At 44.0% G+C, this 22,558-nt stretch overlaps 4 protein-coding genes across 6 annotated transcripts; 2 read left to right on the forward strand and 2 right to left on the reverse strand.

Annotated features, from left to right (window-relative positions):
- The first annotated feature begins 1,471 nt into the window (after positions 1 to 1,471).
- On the forward strand, positions 1,472 to 6,338 carry LOC133136408 (C-X-C chemokine receptor type 3-like). Of its 2 annotated transcripts, none has more exons than XM_061253879.1 (3): positions 1,472 to 1,582; positions 3,509 to 3,904; positions 4,903 to 6,338. In XM_061253879.1, exons 2-3 carry the CDS (start codon positions 3,524 to 3,526, stop codon positions 5,626 to 5,628), a joined length of 1,107 nt encoding a protein of 368 aa, XP_061109863.1. In that variant the 5' UTR covers positions 1,472 to 1,582; positions 3,509 to 3,523; the 3' UTR covers positions 5,629 to 6,338. The 2 variants fall into 2 exon arrangements, with proteins under 2 accessions (XP_061109863.1, XP_061109862.1); XM_061253878.1 differs by having other exon boundaries at positions 1,540 to 1,623.
- A 2,084-nt stretch (positions 6,339 to 8,422) lies between these two features.
- On the forward strand, positions 8,423 to 18,037 carry LOC133136413 (C-type lectin domain family 6 member A-like). 2 transcript variants are annotated; one of them, XM_061253885.1, is made up of 6 exons: positions 8,423 to 8,538; positions 10,273 to 10,380; positions 10,891 to 11,055; positions 11,504 to 11,655; positions 16,494 to 16,615; positions 17,564 to 18,037. In XM_061253885.1, exons 1-6 carry the CDS (start codon positions 8,448 to 8,450, stop codon positions 17,712 to 17,714), a joined length of 789 nt encoding a protein of 262 aa, XP_061109869.1. In that variant the 5' UTR covers positions 8,423 to 8,447; the 3' UTR covers positions 17,715 to 18,037. The 2 variants fall into 2 exon arrangements, 1 of the variants encoding a protein (XP_061109869.1); XR_009709522.1 differs by lacking the exons at positions 8,423 to 8,538; positions 10,273 to 10,380; positions 10,891 to 11,055; positions 11,504 to 11,655; positions 16,494 to 16,615 and adding an exon at positions 16,959 to 17,086 and having other exon boundaries at positions 17,564 to 17,701.
- A 738-nt stretch (positions 18,038 to 18,775) lies between these two features.
- Positions 18,776 to 19,223, reverse strand: LOC133136417 (histone H3). Its single transcript, XM_061253893.1, has one exon. It carries the CDS (start codon positions 19,206 to 19,208, stop codon positions 18,798 to 18,800), a length of 411 nt encoding a protein of 136 aa, XP_061109877.1. The 5' UTR covers positions 19,209 to 19,223; the 3' UTR covers positions 18,776 to 18,797.
- A 1,251-nt stretch (positions 19,224 to 20,474) lies between these two features.
- On the reverse strand, positions 20,475 to 21,405 carry LOC133136420 (late histone H2A.2.2). Its single transcript, XM_061253897.1, has one exon. The coding sequence runs from the start codon at positions 21,365 to 21,367 to the stop codon at positions 20,984 to 20,986; it is 384 nt and encodes a 127-aa protein (XP_061109881.1). The 5' UTR covers positions 21,368 to 21,405; the 3' UTR covers positions 20,475 to 20,983.
- Between the last annotated feature and the right edge of the window lie 1,153 nt (positions 21,406 to 22,558).

Raw genomic sequence — 22,558 nt, forward strand, 5'->3', positions numbered from 1 at the left:
CTCGTGAAAATCTTGAAGCACAGGGAAGTGCTTGGCCAGATCCAATGCTGTATAGCAGATACAAAGTAAATATAGGAGAAAAGCAATGTTCTGAAGGGTTCGAATTGGAATTGGATTCGAGTGTCTGCAGGATCTGCCAGCAAAAGGATGCTTTTGTTGTGAAAATGTACAGCTAAAAATGAGCCAAGAGCTGTCTTTGCAGGAAATCTGATTGAAGTTAATTGTGAGTAAGAAGGACTAAAGCAAGATAGATGAATGCCATGACTTGCTGTGTTATCGTTATATTTCAATGATATTAGTACACTACATAGCTCAGCCGAAAGGTACTTTGGAAAGCAATTTCTTGAGTTTTTGTCTTCAGTAAGATTTGTTTATCACCTCTGAGGGGGTGCAGTTCGCTGACTGCACTTTTAGGAGGGGGATCTGAATGCAACCACTCGCAGACTCAGGGATGAAGTAAATCAGTGAACGCTGGGGCAGCTTAGAACGCTGGGGCATCTGGAGAGGCTAGGGGGCTCTGGAGAGGCTAGGGGGCTCTGGAGAGGCTAGGGGGCTCGGATAGCTCTGGAGAGCCTGGAGAAAATGGAACCTGAGGCGCTGGAAAAACTGGGAAAACTGGGAGACCCTGGAGAGACTGGGGCGACTCGGAGACCCTGGAGAGACTAGGCTCCAAGACGCTAGAAGCTCCAGGGGCGAAAAGACCGGGCTTCAGAGCATCCATGGAGCTTTGGGCGTCCACAGGGCTTCAGTGTGCTGGACCTGGAGGAGACCGGAGCATGAGTCTGGAGGCTGAGTCGGGTCCTTTGGTGGAGACGGTGCGGTAGCCGGAGACGGGTTCTTTGGTGGAGACTGCGCGGGGGCTGGCATCTGCGGAACAGTAATCCACTGTGAGTGACTGAGATTGTTCAACCTCTCTACGAGGGTCCAGTGCCTGGCTGAGTCTGCTGGCTCCTTAATGGCTAGATCATTCTGTTAGGAGGGGGAACCGTACGGAACCACTCGCAGACTCAGAGATGAAGTAAATGGCAGGCTTTAATGGTGGTACACAGAATTAGGTCAGATAATGACAATCAGGGCAATTCAGGTAATGCAGAATAGTAATCCAGTCAAAGCAACAGGGTACAGAAGTTCAGGCAAGGTGAAGTGCAGGACAGGCAGAGGTCGAAGCCAGGTAATCAATCCAAGGGGAGCAAGAGAACAGGACGTTGAAGGCCTGGAGCAGGGCTTGAACAAAGATGGGAAGGCGGGCAGGTGGACTGGAGCAGGGCTGGACACAGATAGTCAAGGCAGGCAGGAGAATAGAGCCTACTTTGGGACGATGTGGGAACTCAGAACAGGGACAGGGCAGGCAGGAGATAAACACTGGAAAGTAATGAACATGAGCATGAAGGCAGGATACAAGACAATCTGGCACAGAACAGAGATAACAAGGAAAAGGTGAGACAAAGGAAATACAGGAGATACGAACGTGGGGCAGAGACCTGACGTGGAACGAAATACCAGAGAATCATGAATCGACGCGCGATCATCCCCCGCCTACCTCTCTCTCCGTAAAGAATGCTGCGTGACCCTGCATAGAAAGGTTTGTTACAAAAAGCTTAGCCTAGATTCGTTAAGAACATGGTAAGTATTTTAATGCATTTCATCTTCTTTTTTTCTGCTTTTCAGTGTCTGTGAGAGATACTCACTTCACTCCTTTCCATTTATATGTATAAATACGCTTTGTAAATAAAAAAAGAAAGAAAAGAACGAAAAAAAGCTATTTGGTCGAATGCTCCGTGACACGTAGAAAGAGGAGAAAATATGTTTAAGCTGTTTGGTAGCTATAACAGACTACGAGAACGGGCTTAGGACGCAAAACTCTATTTTCCACTGTTTTTTGTTATTTATTTAATGTTCTCCAGATGGAAATGCTTTAGCGACTGAGTTGTTGATGTATCGTCTCTGTCCAGTTAAGGCACATGTATTTAAGTTAAGTTAACGATTTCTTTTGAATTTTAAGATTCATAGGCTACTGTGTAGACTATTAAACCGTTGAAGAGATTTAGCACAGGGTGACAGATACATGCGATGAGTACATACTTGTTTTGACAAAGAGTAGAGCTAATGCTGTTGCCTATTTCGTTACCTTTAAGTGCTGTTATTGTTGTTCGCATCAGTAATGTACTATAAGTGTTATTAAGTTTAGAGTTAACATTATTGTTGCCTAACAATGGACTGACTTCATCGAGGTTTTCTCGCACAGTGTCGGCTACCCAATATTTAATTTTTAAACGCAGGTGATTTACCATTCGTTTCAATAATCTCATAACCTTACAGTCAAGAAAAGCACTTAAATGTTGCTAATTATATTTAAATCTGACTATAGTAGGCTACAGTGTAACATTGTAGTAGCATACTTTGTATAGTCACTAGCTGTTATTTGAGCTGTTCCTCAAGTGTTTTCAAGGGCAACGGTATAGGTGATCTTGCAGATACTAAATAGCTTAATGCAGAAATTGAAATATGCAGGCTGCTGTACCTTTTCTCAAATAAAAAAAATGTAAGGATTGTACTTATAGACATCTGAAATACTTTTTTTCAGGTCTTCTGTACCATTTCGAAAAAATGCATTGAAAAAACAGTTGATAGTTGATGAATGATAAAATGCTGTCTTTTAGAAAACATCAGTCATGAGCCACTGGTTATTATTCTGTTCAGAAGTAAAGGGAAATGATCAGCGGTTTGAAAGTTCTGCCTGTTCCTGTAAGTTGCACAGGTGAGCCTGTGGGGGTTGAGATACTGAAAGTCTTGAGCTTTATGCAGCGTAGTGGTTTGGAACATTTCTCATAAAAGATGGCATTCATTCTGAGAGGCAGATACAACCTCACTGAAACTCTCCCACAATGTAATGTACAGTGCACAAGATGCACATTTCTGTTCTTTATTATTTGGTTGTGTTAAGATTAGGATAAAAGAGCTGATGGGTGACTGATCCTGTTGCAGCACTGTTCTAGTGCATGGATTAATAATAATAATAATAATAATAATAGCACATCCACAGTCGGCATGTCCAAGCTGTGTGTGGAGTGCACGTCCTCCTCCGACTCCCCGTCTGCGTGGGCTTTACTGTTGGGTTTGAGAGTAGTCAGAGGCTGGAGGAGAGCATCTTTCTGTGCGGCCCCAGATTGACAGAGGAGGGTTCGGTGATAAGCATGACCGCACAAATTGGGCAATCCAACCTGACAGAAAATAGGGGATAACTAAAAAATTCAATAAATTAGTATGAGAACCATAGAATGAAAGATGAGCCGGGTCAGTTCCAAGCCTTCTTTGGAGTTATATCCTACACAAGCATGGGGGGCCCTCCCCCAGACAGATGGAGCCCTAGGCGATTGCCTCCTAATGTCTATGCCCAGAACAGCCTGTAAAAACCATATTGTTGGTACTTACATAATTAGAGTATCTAAAGAATAAAGGCAGTTTAATTTTACAGACATTCACTGTACTCATGTTTTTGTATGTGCAGACTGTGGAAACAAAGATGACATTCACTGCGGCGGATATCATGCTTCATTTTCCTGAAAATTGGACCGAAGACTACGACTACTACTACGAAGATAACGGCACTGACACGTGTTGTGTCGGCGAGCTGTGCCCCCAGTACCACAGCATGCGGTTTGATGCGGTCTTCATCCCCGTCCTGTACTCTGTGGTGCTGATTTTGGGCCTCCTGGGGAACGGGCTGGTCATCGCGGTCCTGGGACAGCTTCGGCAGGGGTGGAGCGTGACCGACACCTTCGTCCTGCACCTGGCCGTAGCCGACACCCTGCTCCTGCTCACACTGCCCTTCTGGGCAGCACAGGCCAGCAGCCAGTGGCATTTCGGCACTTTCTGGTGCAAGATAACTGGGGCGCTTTACCAGGTAGGGGGCCGCTACACTCCTACTTCCAGAGTTCTCCAAGAAGCATAACCGTCTAAACTGTATACTTCCAGGTCATTACGGAGCCAGTTGTATGCAGCGGGCTGTATAATGACATGGAATGGTCCACACACGACAATGAAGCCTGCATGGCAAAAATAATTTATAACTAATAATTTGGCAGTAATGCTGTTATGCTCAGCCATGAACCCAGCAAAGAGTGGCTCCAAATAAACAATTTAAGCTGGACATTAAATAGGGATTCCAACGTTAAAGCCAGGCATGGCAATTTAACTAGTAATTATTTAAATCAACCTTATCCCCACCTTTGTGCATTTGTTCCTTTGTTGTGTAAAAGTAAGCCAATGACCAGGGTCTCCTGAGCATCTGTGGGACAGTGGTCACGACTAGCCACCTCAAAAACAACCTTTTTTTTAAGCACAGTTTCAGTTAGACCAAGGACATCAAGTTCAGAAACCAATACACACTTACCAAACGCATTATTAGGAACATTTTTACTTTATTTTTACTACTTATTCATGCAATTATCTAATCAGCCAATTGTGTGGCAGCAGTGCAATGCATACAATCATGTAGATACGGGTCAGGAGCTTCAGTTAATGTTCGCATCGCCCATCAGAATTGGTAAAAAATGTGATCCAAGTGACTTTGACCTTGGAATGATTGTTGGTGGCAGATTGTGGGTGGTTTCAGTATTTCAGCAACTGCTGATCTCCTGGCATTTCCACGCACACTAGTCTCTAGAGTTTGCAAAGAAAATCCAGTGAGCCGCAGTTCTGCAGACAGAAACGGCTTCACACAACGCATCATAACTCTGAGTGGATAGGCTACAGCACTAGAAAAATAATTCTAATAAATACCTAATAAAGTGCTCGGTGAGTGTATGTAAATTCTCATTTTGTAATGCTGGAGAATGCTTCTAACATTCCGATGCTCTCTTTCTCTTTCTCCATTTCCATTCCCCTTCATCCTTCTCCCAGATTAACTTCTATTGTGGGATCTTCCTGCTGGTCTGCATCAGCCTGGACCGCTACCTGTCCATCGTCCACGCCGTCCAGATGTACTCGCGCAAGAAGCCCTGGCTTGTGCAGACCAGCTGCCTGTGCGTGTGGTGCTTCTGCCTGGTGCTGTCCATCCCCGACTGGATCTTCCTGGAGGCCCTGAAGGACGAGCGGAGGGATGAGAGGGTGGAGTGCATGCACAACTACAGGCTGTACGGCAACCACACCAAGGAGTGGCGTCTGGCCTCCCGGCTCCTGTATCACTTCGTGGGCTTCCTCCTGCCCTCCGCCATCTTGGTCTTCTGCTACTCCTCCATCCTGCTCCGGCTCCACCGGGGCACCCAGGGCCTGCAGAAGCAGAGGGCCATCAGGGTGATCCTGGCGCTGGTGGTGGCCTTCTTCGTGAGCTGGACGCCGTACAACGTGGTCCTGATGGTGGACACCCTGTTCAACCGGGACCTGATCAACGACACGTGCGCCACACGCACCACCCTGGACATCTCGCTGGTCGTCACCTCGTCCCTGGGCTACATGCACTGCTGCCTGAACCCGGTGCTGTATGCCTTTGTGGGCGTCAAGTTCCGCCGCCACCTGGCCAAGATGCTCAAGTTCCTGGGCTGCCGGCTGAAGGGGCAGGTGCGGGCGGGGTCGCGGCGCAGCTCCGTCTGGTCCGAGTCCGGCAACACGTCCACCTCGGGCTTCTGAGAACGTCAGCGTGCATTTGTGGCTTAGCCGAGGGCGGAAGTGTGCAGTCGTGTTTTTCGAGACTCGACTTGTATGTTGGTTTGTAGGCTGCCAGAACGGGTTCTCTGTTTGTACCTGAGAGAGTGATAAATAAACAGTATTTTATTCAGGAAGTATGCAGCATTATAATGTGAAAATGGGTAGTATAAATGGATCATGAGAAAGAAATATAAGGCATGTAAAATGGCAAGCAAATATACACTGACTAAGCTAATAATAATTGTAATAATGACGGAGGAGATCATATCAGCAAACAAATGGCAAAAGGAGTTTACTGTGTGTAAAATGGAAGGTAGAAGGATAGGGAATGGATGTATATAAGCATAAGTGAAGGTGATTTTACTTTTAATGTGCAAACTAGTACAAGTGCGCAAGAGCACTTGCAAACAGTGCCAGCATGATTCGTTCTTTAATTTTTTTAATTTTTTTAATTTGTCAGTATGTTTAAAATTAAGCTTTTACAGTTATTCAGGTTCATCTGCCAGCTGCCTCATGTTATTATATTATATTGTGCATAGCCTGCCATTGTCTGGAAAAATGTTTGTTGGTTTCTGTGAATTTTGCACTTTTGGTGGAATCGTTTAAATTATTGTTTAGTTTACTCTTATTACTTCTGGAAAAAAAGCTTTTTATATTACTTTTATATACTATGTTTATAATTTTATATAATCATGTGAGGCGGCACGGATGGTGCAGTGGGTAGCACTGCCGCCTCACAGCAAGGAGGTCCTGGGTTCGAATCCCCGTCGGCCGGGGCCTCTCTGTGCGGAGTTTGCATGTTCTCCCCGTGTCTGCGTGGGTTTCCTCCGGGTACTCCGGTTTCCTCCCACAGTCCAAAGACATGCAGGTTAGGCCGATTGGAGAGTCTAAATTGCCCGTAGGCATGAGTGTGTGAGTGAATGGTGCGTGTGCCCTGCGATGGACTGGCGACCTGTCCAGGGTGTATTCCTGCCTTTCGCCCAATGTATGCTGGGATAGGCTCCAGCCCCCCTGCGACCCTGATCGGGATAAGCGGGTTCAGATAATGGATGGATGGATGGATAATCATGTGAAACATCTGGATTAAAACGTTTTTCTAGTTCAAATATATGTTCTTTGTATTTTCAGTACTTTGTAAATTCTATTATAACCATTAAATCAAAAGCTACTGTGTTTTATACTATTGTTAATGCTACACCTTTCAAGATTTTAATAAATAAGTTCATTGTTTTATCTCTGGTTTCATGTTATCCTTATTGATAATCTAAGCTAATAGGGAAGAGTGATACTGTGTGGTAAGTGATAGACCAAGTAGAAATACAGCAATCACTGTATATTTTTTAATAATTATAAATAATTCTTATTTATGAAACATCTGTTGAAAAAAAAACACCAGATATGTTTCGAAATTTCCCTTAACATCAGATCAAGCTCTCGTTGCTGTTTCTGCGGTTTTCCGAACTGAGAAGAGACAGGAAACGGGTTCGTGGTTCAGCTAGAAGGCGGTATCACTGCTTAGGAGAGCTCACATACTGACCCACAAACCATTTGTTATCTCGCATACGACCTCATAACAACAAACAGGGAGCCATTTATATCAAGCATCATTGATTCTTAAGAGTTGTCTTAGGGTGTTGGGATGAGTGTCTAGAAATAAGTGTGAAATAGTATTGTAATAATGTGATATAACAGTGGTATGATGCACACATCATGCATAAGACTCATGAAATAAGAGCCAGCCTCATGCTCTGATACGACCTCATACAGTACATTTCCATCAAATAGACTGCTATTCATTGGCAATGAATTAGGAAAATATTGAAACTTTTTGACTTTCTAAGATGAGACCCATGGCCAGTGCACTGTACTTATAATGACACAGACTTTATACCCAGAGACGCCTGGGGCAGCCTGTAGCCTAGCGGCTAAGTGACTACATGACTGGGATCCACAATAAGATCCGCGATAAGATCCGCACAGCTGTTGGGGCCTTGAGCAAGGTCCTGGGGGGATTGTCCCCTGTTTAGTCTAATCAACTGTAAGTCCCTTTGGATAACAGTGTCTTCTTCTTCTTCTTAACTCCCAACCAGCTTCCAATATGTGCAGTTTATTTGACTCACAATGAAAAGCATATGGAAATCACATCAGTCTCCTCCCAGGGTGATCCAACCTGCCAGGTTTCCCTAGACTGTCGACTTTCTTTTGGTCACAACCATAGTTTCATATCTTGGTTATGATATTACTACTTTTATGTCTCGTCAGTATGGAAAACATGACTCCTCTGAGTGGCAAACATCGTAGCATGCAGTGAATCCTGCACGAGACGACCTCTCCATGCTCCACTCAACCACCCAGCAAACAAATATTGGAATTTATAACTATTTTTCAGCATAAACATTACGAATGCATCCAGTATATACATTTTTCTATTGGTAATTAACCTGTTTCAGCCAACACTGCCACAGTCATTAGGACAGCAGTACAAAGATGTCAGGTGCTGCTACTGGGGCTCCTGTCTTAGCCACGGCACACAAGCATGTCAGTACTCATTTCTTTTATTTAACCGTTTTGCCACGACATCTGTTGCTATGGTTAGCCAAAATGCTAACCCAGCTTGCTGCAGGCAGCTCCGAATGAGCTCACCGTTTCTGTCACCTTCGATTAGATGCGCCCCGTTCTTCCATCACCACGACTCAACTGCTATCACAGCGCATTTTGCATGATTTATGACAGTAGATTGGAGCGCCTGCAGCTGAAGCCAGGCAGGAGTGTCGCTTCATCAGAGACGGCAACTCAAGCAGATGGGACGAATGTACGCAGACCCGCAGAAAACTGGAGAAAATGGTCACTGCGTCCCAAATGAACTACAAACCAAGAATTTGGCGGCCCGAGGTAAGAGTTGTTGCCAAGAATTTTAAGAATGTAGTTGATGCGTCCACTGGGTATGTACTGTGTACCAAAGACCATGTGTTTCCTAGCTTCCAGGTTGTCATGTATGGCAATGAGGACCCAGACGCAGACCAGGGGATAATCCAAAAACGTAGTTATTTATTCCGAGTTCGTAAGCCAGGTGATCCAAGACAATGACAAAAACAGAAAGCAAAAGAATAGTCGAGAAAACAGGCAAAAAGGTCAAAAATCCAGTAAATCAAAAGGCGAAAGTACAGAAGGGCGAAGTAGATCCAAGGCAATAACCGAAGTCACTAAAACAAAGCAGATCATCAAAAGCTCGAAAATCTAAGTCAAAGGGGTGTCTTTAGGTATAGGCGTACAAGTAATTCGGCTCTATAACTGATCAACGTTCTGACAATGGGTGAAACGGAGACTGAGGTTTAAATATATGAGGGAAGGTGACAATCTAGGCGGGGCTGGGAAAAAGTTGGGCTAAACAAATAGACAACAGGTGGGGAAACATAACAGGGTAATAACAGCATAACAGGAGGGAGACGAAAACGCGGACTGGATGCACATAACCAAACATGTAAGACATACGGCTCCGGATTAGGGAGTAGACATTTGCATAGATTGAAGACGTAGTGATAGTCAGAGACAGGTGCGAACACTTCGCTGAAACTAAGCGAGTAATCAGGGATAGCATAGGGAGGCGGAGTTATAGAACAGCGCAGAAACACTAAGAGATTGCATTAGTGAATTAGTAGATGAATACTTCTAACTACCCAATACAAGTGACTGTTAGTTAGTTAGTTAGACAGACAGTAAGTGTATTAATCGGATTAGTACTGTACAATATCTAGATTAGTGGTAGTTAGAAAGAATAGTGCTTTACAACATTTAACTACCAAGAAGCAGGATGTAAGAATTGCGAGTTTGGCAGGAATGTTGAAAACCTGAAACTAGTGTAAACACCCGAATAGTGGGAGACGCAGACAGGGGAGTGACTCGGCTGGTAAACATTCAGACGCAGACATAACAGGGGATCACAAATAAGAAATTGTAATGGAAAACAATAACCAAGGATGTATGATAATGAATAAATAACCAGAATAAACACAAATACAAACAGGACAGATACAGAAACATTACACAGGTTGTGGTATATGTTTATTGTTTTATGAATTTCTGCGCAGTGAAATTGTTCCTGAGACCCAGCAATTAATTCTTGTCTTCTGTAGGAGACATGAGTATCTGATCTTCATCTCCAGAAATATGCATTCTACTAAGCCGAAACCTACACTGCAAGGGATATTCAGTGAAAAAAAACAAAAAAAAAAACAACAACAAAAAAACAAACATCCTTTTGGAACCATTTTCATTGCAACACTTGTATGTAAAACATTTTTTTTAATTTATGTAAAAAATGTAAAGGTACAATAGGTCAGTTTTTTGTGGTAAAACATTGTTACCATTGTAAATCCCTTCCTATCATTGAAAAAGGCTCACTGACATGTTGACGCACCCTCTGCTTGTGTTTATAGTCGGGTTTCAAAATATGCAGTTGACAGGCCGGCACCAAAACATTGTATAACTGTACAATATTTCAAATTCATTGGTTGAAAATTGGTCCTAATTGCCACAGCCAATGTCAGCGAAATTACCTATTGTACCTTTAAATACTAATTTTTACCAGGTCACAGGAGGATATGGGAAAATGTTGTTCTTCCTCAGAGACCCAGAAGGCCAACCCTGGAACCTCGTCAAGGGAACTGGCTGTCCCTTACCTGGCTGTACTGTGCCTTCTGGCTTCTGCAGGCAACCTGTTACAGGCCATCCACTGTGAGTCTCTCATTGTGTTTCATATCTCTGCTGTAAAATCCAGTTATGTAAAATCACCAGCTTGAAAATAGAGCTGGTCAAGCTGGGTAGGAGCTGGTCAACCTGCTAATGCTAGTTGTCTGAGCTGGTAGCTGGTCAACCAGATACCAGCCGTTTCAAAACATAGCTTGAGCTGGTCAAATCATGTGAAGCTGGGAGCTGGTAAAATCTGGTCAACCACCTACCAGCTGTTTCAAAACATAGCTTGAGCTGTTTGTTTCAGCAGGGCTGCGTTTCTCACTGTGTGGGGGGTGGGGGTTTGGGTTCAGACTGACTGACTGGTGAACAAATTCCCCTGATGTAGAAGTTACCAGTTATTACTGGCAATGGTATAATTGTGCCGCCCTAGGTGGAGGGATGGGGAGGGTATCGGCCGAGGGGAGGGGTAGTGATTGCAGACCCTTGGGAAGTTCACCGACTATCATGAGTGCAGTGCGGTGTTTTAACTCTGACACTCTTCAATGGGCTCAGTCGTGCAGATGAACAGCAGCTTCCAATCCTGGTCGGACTCCCAGAGGAAACAGGCTGGAGAGCTGTCACAGAAGTACAACACCCTGAACCTCACCTACTCCAGCCTCTTTCTGACATTCCCTGAGCTGGATAAGTACTGCGCTGTCACCAACGAGACAACCAAAGGTGAGTTTCACCATGATTCACAGGTGGTTTTCTCATCTGCAAGAGCGTAGGACATGATTCATTTCTCCACTGTCTGCCTGTGAAGTGGCTGAACACTCTGGACTCCATTTCTTCCTCTTTACAGAAAAGCATCATCTGCATCATCTGCATGCACAGTTCATGTTCATGTTCAGTTTCTGAATTATATATCCTTTCTGGTTAATATTTCATTCTGCTGCATACCAAAATAGTTCCACAATGTGGAAGTGAATCCATGTAATTTTTTCAGTTCTGTAAAAAAACTGTAAATCTTACGACCATAAATTCTTCACCTAGTTTGTCGGCAATAGCTTGCAGGAAGAGTGTCCAGAATATGTACTAAAGACAGTGGCCTTGCTCCTATCTGATCAGATATTTGAAACTGGAAAAAGAAACATCCAGAAAAAACTTTTTCCAAACACTTTTACAGAACGGACCTGTAGGCACTGCCCAGACGGATGGGAGCTTTTTGGTGAGAAGTGTTATCTCTACTCCGCGGACCGGCAGGACTGGAAGACGAGTCAGTGCCACTGCATGTCTGTGGGTGGCCACCTTGTGGTCATCGGGAGTGAGGCGGAACAGGTATGAGGCACCAACATGGATGTCTTCTAAAAACTCACTGCAACTATTATCTGGTTGTTTTGGATTTTAGTGTTAGTCTGGGGTTAGCCGAATGCTGCTTCACATCAATGATACTGTGTCTTTGCTCCAGAATAGCAACGAGCTTTTGAGCTATCAGTTTCGCCAATTGATATGAAGTTGCCCCCTAGTGATCACTAATCTAAAAAAGCCCATTTCCCCATTGGACTCCATTCATGTTTGACAGCAAAATTAAAATATTGCGCTCATATAGGTTACTGATGTTCAATCTTCATTATTTTTTCTAAGGTTCATTTTTCCCCCCTAGTACACAGACAACGATATAGATGTTTTTATTTCCCAAAAAAGGCTCTGATGTAACCCGTGTTTGGCAACTACAAGTCTTTTTCATTGGCTCATCTGTAGAGGCGCGTAATTACCCTGGGTTTTCCTCGTTGTGCATGTGACTAGACATGTGACCAAAGACACAAATGAGCATGAGCAAAACTAATACGCTTCCTGGTGCCATGTGTAGGTTTGTATTGTTGTATACGTTGTCCATATATATTTTATATACTCTTATATGCCTCTCATATTACAGTCATACAGTCAAAATGCCACACCAATTTCCTTGGTGATGTCATCGATAAAGGCTATGCAGAGACGGTTCCAGAAAGTCAACTGGAAGGAAAAGAAGGAAAGGTCTGGTACATCCCACATCATGGCGTGCACCATCCTAAAAAAGGAACATTGAGAGTGGTATTTGACTGCGGTGCAAGCTTCAAGGGAATGTCACTCAACAGTCAGCTACTCCAAGGACCTGACTTGACGAATTCCTTGCTAGGAGTTCTCACAAGGTTCCGTCAAGAACCCATAGCAGTGATGGCCGACATACAAGCTATGTATCATCAAGTCAAAGTGGCAAAACAGGATGTAGACTTTTTGCGCTTCCTGTGGTGGCCAAACGGTGACCTGACACAACATCTCACTGAATACAGAATGACTGTTCATCTGTTTGGCGCAATATCATCACCCAGCTGTGCCAGTTTCGCCCTAAGAAAAACGGCTGAGGACAACAGAGAAAAGTTCCCAGCACATGTGACTGACACCATCAAGCACAATTTCTATGTGGACGATTGCTTGAAGTCCTTGCCTTCAGAGGCAGAAGCCATGGCCTTGGTGAAAGACCTGACATCTGTATGCCAGTTGGGAGGATTTCAGTTGATGAAATGGATCAGCAACAGCAGGTCAGTGTTGGCATCTGTTGATATGGAAAAAAGAGCCAAGGAAGTGAAAGAGTTGGATTTCGACAGACACAGTCTTCCAATCGAGCGAACACTGGGACTACAGTGGTGTGCAGAAACCGACACCTTCAAATTCAAGATGGCAGTCCAGGAAAAACCACTCACAAGACGGGGTATCTTGTCTGTGGTAAGCTCTGTGTACGACCCCATTGGATTTTTAGCACCCTTCACCTTACCTGTCAAGTTGATGCTGCAAAAACTCTGTAGGCTGAGCTACGGTTGGGATGAGTACATTCCCCAAAATTACCAGCTGCAGTGGGTGGGGTGGCTAGAAGATCTAAAGAGGCTCAGCACATTCAGCGTGCCAAGATGCATCAAGCCCAAAGACTTTGGACAGCTCACAAGTGCCCGACTACACCACTTTTCTGATGCTAGCGAGGATGGGTACGGCACAGGTTCATACTTGAGGCTGCAGAATGACAAGGAGAAGGTTCATTTTACTTTCATTCTAGGAAAGGCACGAGTTGCTCCATTAAAGCATGTGACTATTCCAAGGATGGAACTAACAGCTGCTGTGCTTGCAGTGCGAGTTGACAGGATGCTGAAAGCAGAATTGCAACTAGAGCTTGAAAATTCAACTTTCTGGACTGACAGCACAACCGTGCTAAAGTATATCAGAAACGAAACTAAGCGCTTTCACACCTTTGTAGCCAATAGGATCTCCACTATAAGAGAAGCCACTGCCATCTCCCAATGGAGATACGTTGACACAAAGCAGAACCCGGCTGATGAGGCCTCTCGCGGGGTGAAAGTTGAATCCCTTCTCAATTGCAGCAGATGGATCTATGGCCCAGATTTTCTTTTCAAGAATGAAACAGAATGGCCTCTTAACATCTTGTACTCTGCTTCAATCAGCAGTGATGACCCAGAGGTCAAAAGAGAGGCTACAGTGAACACTGTCGTCCTCAAAGATGCACCAGATGCAACAACTGTTGTCATTACCAAAGATGCACTGAATGCAACAAACCAGCTGATAACCCATTTTTCTTCATGGAAAAGGCAAAAGACCTCAGTTGCTTGGTTTCTCCAAGTGAGAAAGACGTTGCAGTGGTTGAGTAAGAAGAGGAAAGAAATACAAGCTTCTGCATCCAGCAGTGGACTTGACTTAACTCAACAAAAGAATAGAGTGGCAAAGGAGATGCAAAGGTTCAGAGCCACACTGGGTGGTCAACCCTTGACTCCTGAAGACATTGATGCTGCCGAAAGTGCCATTATTCAGTACAGTCAACTGGAAAGGTTCAGTGATGAAATAACTGCTTTGAAAAAAGGAACATCTGGAGTAAAGAAAAGCAGTCACATTTATAGACTCGACCCAGTGCTTGAAAATGGGCTTTTGAGAGTGGGAGGAAGGCTTAGCAAAGCAGCAATGCCTGATGTCATGAAATACCCAGTCATTCTTGCTAAAGACCAGCACATCTCCATCCTCATTTTAAACCACATTCATGAGCAAATGGGACATTGTGGAAGAAATCACCTGCTTTCCAGACTTCGTCGACAGTATTGGATCACCAGCGCAAATGCTGCTGCCCGAAAGATCTGCTCTTCCTGTGTTGTTTGCAGAAGTTATAGGGGAAAGCTGGGTGAACAAAAGATGGCAGATTTGCCTAAAGAAAGACTACAACCTGACCTCCCACCATTCACAAATGTGGGCGTCGACTACTTTGGCCCTTTTGAAGTGAAGAGAGGCCGCAGCCTCATCAAACGCTATGGAGTTATCTTCACTTGCATGGCCAGTAGAGCAGTGCATCTGGAAATGGCATACTCAGTAGACACCAGCTCCTGCATCAATGCACTGCGCAGATTCATATCCAGAAGAGGTCAAGTATCACACTTCAGATCAGACAATGGAACCAACTTTGTTGGCGCAGAACCTGTGTTGAGAGAAGCTCTGTCTGATCTGAACCACTGGAAAATTCAAAAATCTTTGCTTCAATCTGGAGCGAAATGGAGCTTCAACACTCCCGCTGCATCACATCATGGCGGAGTTTGGGAAAGAGTAATTCGCACGGTCAGACAGGTGCTGAACTCTGTACTTCATCAGCAAACTGTTGATGATGAAGGATTGCAAACTCTCCTATGCGAGGTGGAGGCCATATTGAATGACCGTCCCATAACAAAGCTCTCAGACGATCCTAATGATCTAGAGCCCCTGACTCCAAATCACATCCTCTTGTTGAAAGGCAAACCTGCTCTGCCACCTGGGATTTTTGAAAAAAGTGACTTATACACCAAACGACGATGGAGGCAAGTTTAATTCCTCTCAGATCTCTTTTGGCACAGATGGATGCGAGAGTACGTACCACTGTTACAGGAACGGCAACGGTGGTCAAAGCACAAGAAAAACTTTGTCACAGGAGACATTGTAGTTGTAGCGGACTCTACTGCCCCTCGTGGATCCTGGTTGTTAGGGAAGGTACTGCAGACCTTTCCTGACACACAAGGACATGTGCGGTCTGTTAAAATCCAGACCAAGTGCAACATATTGGAGCGACCAATTACAAAGATCTGTCTTCTGCAAGAAGCTGAATAGACACTGATAGAGACTTACAGGAAGCATTCCTCTGACCTCAGATGGGGGCGGTAAGGTAAAGGACTGGGACACGCAAGGTTGGGGGTTCTAATCCCAGTGTAGCACAATAAGATCCGCACAGCCGCTGGGCCCTTGAGCAAGGCCCTTAACCCTGCATTGCTCCAGGGGAGGATTGTCTCCTGCTTAGTCTAATCAACTGTACGTCGCTCTGGATAAGAGCGTCTGCCAAATGCCAATAATGTAATGTAATGTAAAGATGGAATCCTATTGACACATGCATGAACTTGGCTGACTTGGGGCATGCACTTGCTCTATGGGTTTTTCATTGGCTCCATTGTTGTGTATAATTGTTAATTGAATTGATGTAAATCTGCAGTAACAATTAGGGGCCGGTGTGTTGGAGCCAATTTGGGTATTGCTATATGTTGAGTGTGTTATGTGAATGTTGTCATTACTCCACCTGCACACTAGGGGCATAAGCAGCAGGTAATCATGGTGTGCACTGATACAAGGGTTTCACAGGTGTAGGTAATCAGGGACTTAGTAGCCAGGAAGCACACAGTTTTTCACCCGTGGGTGCAAGAGACTGTCATGTTGGTAATGTGGTAGTGTTTGATCCATATGTAAATAAATGGCAAAAGGTGGACACATGGCAGACCTCATTTTTGTAACACGCGTTGGAAATGCCGACAAGAAAACAAAGTTCCCTCTGGTGGCTATTTTTTGTTGTTAGGTAGCCACCACAACTCTAATATGACAAATTTGTGTTAATATTTGTTGCAGTTTAGATTCTGAATAATTGGCATTCAATCTGAATTCATTCAACTGATGGTGTAAGCAGTGTGCTAAAGAGACAGTTAATTCTGTAAGGGCAAATGTACTTATATACCGTATGTCATGATTAAATGGAATGGCTTTATTCAATTACTATCACAGCCAAATCACGGTTTTGATAACATTGGAGGAAGTCTCTCTTTGACTGGGTCCCGGTTGTTTTCTTCTCGCAGGTGTACCTGTGGAAGAAGGCCAAGGCTTTGAGCCAGGGGGACTCTTACTGGATCGGCCTGCATGAGTCCAGCAGGGGGCGCTGGCAGTGGGTGGATAATACCTCCATGGCAGACAGTGTACAGTAAGATCGGACACCTAAGATGTCAGAGTTTCACTCACACCATTTTATCATTATTAGAAGTTAATCTTCGAGTCCCTGGTAGGACACTGCCCTGGTGTAAAATCCAGCTATGACCAGCTTAAAATGACCACCTGCTACCAGCTGTTTCAAATCATAGCTGGTCAAACCATGTTGACTATTGTTACGAATAGGAATTGCACATAATACTGACAATCCTTGTTTTCTTTTGTTTTTTCTCCCTTTATTTTGTTTGATTTGGCACCTGCTGCCGTGAGATCAGGCAGCGGGACACGCCTCTATTTCACACGTGATTCACGTTTTCCTCCTAATTGATGGGGCGAGAGTAGAAACAAAAAAGAAATTGGGTTTGGCTAAAGATCGGTCGAGACTGCTTAGAAGAAATAGTTGCCGCATGTTGAGAGAGATTTAGAGGCAGGTTTTCCGCACGTAGGATCCCGTCTTCCAACAGAGGTGAGTCACCTGTGGAAATGGTGGATGTGTCCCGTGCCCTTATTTTTCCCATTCATTTTATTATTTTATTTTTACATTAGCCCACAGCCCATAGCACACACCGTAGGTTAGGAATCTCTTGGAAATTACGGCTAATTAGGAGCATTACGGTTTCGGCCAGCAACATTATAGGCTTAATTATGTGTATATCTACATTTACCAGCACAGAGGGATTCATAACTATGGAGCTGGTCTGACCTGGTCAACTAGGTACCAGCTGCTTCAAAGCTTAGCTTGCAACTTCTATTTATTTTTTTAATCAGGGTGCTGCTCTACCCATGAGCAACGTAAACCTAAACTTCATATAAAATTACTGAGATATATATATATATATATAAATATATAAACTCCGGTGTGGTTATTTCTGCTGCTTGTTTATCATTAGCGTTATCCTCAGAGATGGCACCAATCGTACGAACAATGCTGATTCTATCTTAGGTTCTGGGGTTACCTGCGTGAGAGAGGGGACGCCGGGGAGCTCTGTGCTCGGCTGTCACCGAGCAACAACTACAAGATGGATTGGTACAGCGTCGTGTGTACAAGCGCCCTGAAGAGGGTCTGCGAGAGGAGATCTGGGAGTCTGCTCTGATGGAAGACTGGTCTGTTTTAGCACGATCACAGGCGGGTGGAGGTTAGGCTCAAAGGGACATGCAGTCTTACATGAGCCGGTACCAAAAGTCGTTGTAGGACACGAGACTATATGAATGTTAATGCTCATACGTTCTATTCACAGAATGGTCATATTCTATGGTTTTGACAACACCGATTAATAAGCACCTATTCAAATGTTAAATGAAACATACTTCGTCATTTTAGGAGCCTAGCATGCGCACACTAAAGCACACGCAGTAGCAAGCCTTTGGTCACTACAGTCCATCAGCTGAGCGGTGAGCCTCTTTACCTAACATTTTAATCCTCAGCAATAAAAACATTTGGACGGTCTGATTACATCGCATCGTGTGTGACGTTTCTACAATGTGCTTTTAAATATATATTTTCAAAGAAAAGCTTGCTGCATACCAGTGAGTGAATCGTCTTGCCGTAATACGTAGATCCACGTAGACGAGCAGAAGAATTGGTCCACAGCGCCACCCTTAGTACAAAAATGAAATCATTGCATGCACTGAATTGGCTAACCTGATCCCTAACACCGCTCTGTAATCACTTTTGTAAACAGATGTGCTGAACTTTTACATGCAAAAGAAACTAACGAGGAACATTCATACTACTTTTAAAGTGAAGGTGTATCGAGGTCTATGCCCGCCCCCATCCGAACCACAAAAACTAAAACGTGAGTAGTATTTCGTATAGTGAGTAACGTGAGTGTTTAAATCTGTAGATAATAGAAAATTTTAAAAACCGAATCACTATTTGAATCCCCTCTATTTTCATGAAGTTTATTGGGGCGCAGTTTGCTAACTGCAGGTTAAAATGTAGCGCTTTAATTTTAAGGTCTTCATAAATTAAGCTCCAGTCGTTCCTATTAGTGACCATACCAACGGTCCAGTTTTACACTTACTCAAAAAGCTCAACACCTCAGAAAAACATTCTAAACTAAACCACATGTGTAATATTAAAACGAAAGAATGGACACACTTGCAATTTAACGAATCATTGAAGTGGCTCTTAAAAGAGCCTTTATGTTGAAGAGGAAGGGTCAAACGGAAATCACTTATGCACGCTCGCCTCGGATACGGCGGGCCAGCTGGATGTCTTTGGGCATGATGGTCACTCTCTTGGCGTGGATGGCGCACAGGTTGGTATCCTCGAACAGACCAACCAGATATGCCTCGCTGGCCTCCTGCAGAGCCATCACGGCTGAGCTCTGGAAGCGAAGGTCGGTCTTGAAATCCTGGGCGATTTCTCTGACCAGGCGCTGGAAGGGCAGCTTGCGAATCAGCAGCTCAGTCGACTTCTGATAGCGACGGATCTCCCTCAGGGCTACGGTGCCAGGCCTGTAGCGGTGAGGCTTCTTCACGCCGCCTGTAGCCGGGGCGCTTTTACGTGCAGCCTTGGTGGCCAGCTGCTTTCGTGGGGCCTTGCCACCGGTGGATTTACGAGCGGTCTGCTTAGTTCTTGCCATTTTTGACTAGGTTCTTTTGCTTACAAATTCAGAAAATGCAGTCTAGACGCTTTGCACCGTCTTATAAAGTATAGTCGTCTCAAACTGATTGGACCCTGTTTTACAGATTTCTCATTGGCTGGGTCTCGACTTTGCCCGCCCTTTGGCAGTGATCATTGGATAGTTTCCTCAACTTCGAATACCGCCAACATTTCAAATGTTCTGGGTCTACCGCCTCCTTTCTCTTGCCCGCCTTTTTCTTTGTTCCATTTGTGTGCTCTCGCGCTATTTTTGAGCAGGTTTTTGAAATACTTTACTTTTATTTTTAATATAATAGTGGTAAATAAAAAATCATATAAATGCCCATGAGACTTAGGGGAGCACATTAGATGTAGGCTGCATGTACTAAAACTAGCTTGGTAGGCTCTAAATCTGGCTCATTAGAGGGCTTCATGTTGCTAGGAATAAAATATTCATCTAGCTAAATATTTCTAACTGATGGCCAACGTTAGCTTACTTCCGCCTAATAAAACAGCTGTTGGAATTGTGATTGTTTTTTTCTCTTCAACTTTCTGCTTAAATGTTTTTAAACTGTATTATGCATAACAGTTGCGGAACCAGGTTTATGTCGCCTGCCAGGGTCTCTGCAGGAAGTGGGCGGGTAAAATGTTTGAATATGAAACATTTTAAATAGATCCAACTTAGCCTTAACTTTACTGCTTTAAAAATGTAGGTTGCTGCTAACTTGTAACTCATATCTGAAGAAAAGTTTGCTAACATTTGGTGATCTAACAAAACAGCTAACAAAAGAGATTTAACAGGAGTGTATTTTAAATAAGATATCCTGCCAAACGTGTTTAACGGGATTTCCTAGAAAGGTAATTGTGATTTCAAAATTTCACAACCTTCTGTACAATTACGTTAGCTGGCGTAATTCCTCCTACCACGTGAAATTGTCAGAGCATTTAGTTCAGTTTGCGTAATCCAGCCACATTGAAAGCCAAGACTAATGATACGGGATATGTTGTACCATGATATTATGACTGAGCTTTACAGAGAAACATTAAAAATATTTCGTGTTTAGGGGGAAACCGGAATACTTCGCCTTGTTCGGAACAATTTTAGCTGTGCCATCATCATTGGTGATTAAACCAGTGTATTACAACAACTTCCACTGCGCCGAAATATCCAGCTACTCATCAGGGCTCATATTTAGTCTGGCTATGTCTAGCTTTTGGTCAAAAGAATGCAACATTTTATGAAAACAAACATACATGAGTGAACATGTTGGGGAAATGTGTCATTTATTTAGCATATTAGTCCTATTAATCTGCATTAGTATACAATAATTACAGTAGGCTAAATGTCTCGCTGGATAATACAAATAATTTAAAACATCATAACTAATATAACAAAAATAAGTCCCAAACAGAAAATGTCTCACATCCCAAAGCATTTACATTCTTAAAGCTTGCTGTTGTCCTTCCATAACCTATAGTATTGTGTTCACGTTTCATGAAAATATTTTATTGACTAAGAATTGATGGGGTTGTTAAATAACGTGCGCTCATTGGATAAACAAAGATGTGCCATGTGTCCCACATGTACCCTACATCAACCTAAAATCCATCCTGAATCCGCCCTTTCATCAGAAATCCACAAAACCTTTCCTAAACAAGAATCTGTAAATAAAATCGGTATTCGATCTTGATGCAGTACAATGAAAGGAATACAGCTTTTTAGAACAAGCTAAGTGGCTCTGAAAAGAGCCTTTGGATTTGGAGGAGTCAAACGATTTACTTGGTCTTGGCTGCCCTCTCAGCCTTTTTGGGCAAAAGCACAGCCTGAATATTGGGCAAGACGCCGCCCTGAGCGATGGTGACACCGCCCAGAAGCTTGTTCAGCTCCTCGTCGTTGCGCACGGCAAGCTGCAGGTGACGGGGGATGATGCGAGTCTTCTTGTTGTCCCGGGCAGCGTTCCCAGCCAGCTCCAGAATTTCAGCTGTCAGATACTCCAGCACAGCGGCCATGTACACTGGCGCTCCAGCACCTACGCGCTGAGCGTAGTGTCCTTTACGGAGCAGCCTATGAACACGACCAACTGGGAACTGCAGTCCAGCTCGAGAAGAACGAGACTTCGCCTTGGCCTTTGTCTTCGCGCCTTTGCCTCTTCCACTCATGATGCCTCAGTTTGATTAGTTTATTATGTGTAACGAAAGTCGGTGGTCGGAGTTCAATGGTAGGAGACTAGCATTCTCGGTTGTCTTTATTGGAGAACTATGCTGCATTTCATTGGTTGCGGTCTCTATCCAGTTACACCCAATCAAGATGAAGAAAATTGGCGCCCAACCTGTGGAACGATGCCAACGTTGCGTAGCAACGGGGAAACGTCAAGTGTGTTTAGTGCGTTAGAAAATACACTCAAGATGCCAAATCGGTGTCTGCGATTCGATTCAACACTAGGTATTTTCTGACCCAGTTAAAAGACACGATTCGAACTGTAATTATTACTGTAAAGTAATAATCATCAAAAATATATATCTATGAGCAGATGTAGAAATCTTTACAGAACATGGCTTTCACATTCTAAGGTCAAGTACATTTAGGCTGCAATTATGCAGGAATGGGTTAAAAGGAATAAGCACATAAATTCAATTGGTGGCTCTAGAAAGACAATTTGACAGTGAAAAGTTGAATTGGCTTTGCTTCAGAGTAGGGGTGCTCAACCCATATTACCAGAGGGCAGTAGGATTGGTTATGTTCTGTGTTCAGCTTAAATACAGCAACCACTTCAGAAGTGGGTTAACTGCTATGAATTGCTTTTGATAAATGAAGTGCCAAGTAACAACAAAATAACAGCAGACCCTCTAGCCCTCCTGAACCAGAATTGAGAACCCTTCAGAGGCTCCGTCTCTTGTTTTTCTCCTCCTTGTGCTGCCAGCCTTCAAAGCCTTCTTTAGGGCATTCTGAAATGCCTTGCCTCAGAATGGGTAAAACTGCTTTTTATAGGGCATTTCTGAAAGCACAATACATTGAACCTTGAAGCAGGTGAGCTACAGCAGCAGCAGCAGAAGACCATGCAGAGTCCCACTCCTGTCATTACATTACATGGCTGACGCATTCTTTTCCCCTACAACGCTTTTATTTTAGACTAACCTGGAGCAATGCAGGGTTAAGGGCCTTGCTCAAGGGCCCAACGGCTGTGCGGATCTATGGCTACACATGCGGGTCCCAGTCATGTACCTTAACCACTACGCTTCAGGCCACCCGCTGTCAGCTAAGAACATGAAGATGAGGCCACAGTGGACATATGGTCACCAAAACTAGACGATTGAAGATTGGAAAAACATTGCTTGGTCTGACAAATCTCG

This window comes from Conger conger, chromosome 9 (genome assembly GCF_963514075.1).
Source record: "Conger conger chromosome 9, fConCon1.1, whole genome shotgun sequence".
In the NCBI taxonomy this organism is placed as follows: Eukaryota; Metazoa; Chordata; class Actinopteri; order Anguilliformes; family Congridae; genus Conger; species Conger conger.

Excerpts from the sequence above, each read along its gene's own strand:
- LOC133136408 (XM_061253878.1), top strand. Across the intron at positions 3,905-4,902 it reads TAACTGGGGCGCTTTACCAG|ATTAACTTCTATTGTGGGAT; the intron begins GTAGGGGGCCGC and ends TCCTTCTCCCAG.
- LOC133136413 (XM_061253885.1), top strand. The coding sequence starts at position 8,448 with ATGGGACGAATGTACGCAGACCCGCAGAAAACTGGAGAAAATGGTCAC. Across the intron at positions 10,381-10,890 it reads CCTGTTACAGGCCATCCACT|TCGTGCAGATGAACAGCAGC; the intron begins GTGAGTCTCTCA and ends CAATGGGCTCAG. Across the intron at positions 16,616-17,563 it reads TCCATGGCAGACAGTGTACA|GTTCTGGGGTTACCTGCGTG; the intron begins GTAAGATCGGAC and ends ATTCTATCTTAG.
- LOC133136417 (XM_061253893.1), bottom strand. The coding sequence starts at position 19,208 with ATGGCAAGAACTAAGCAGACCGCTCGTAAATCCACCGGTGGCAAGGCC.
- LOC133136420 (XM_061253897.1), bottom strand. The coding sequence starts at position 21,367 with ATGAGTGGAAGAGGCAAAGGCGCGAAGACAAAGGCCAAGGCGAAGTCT.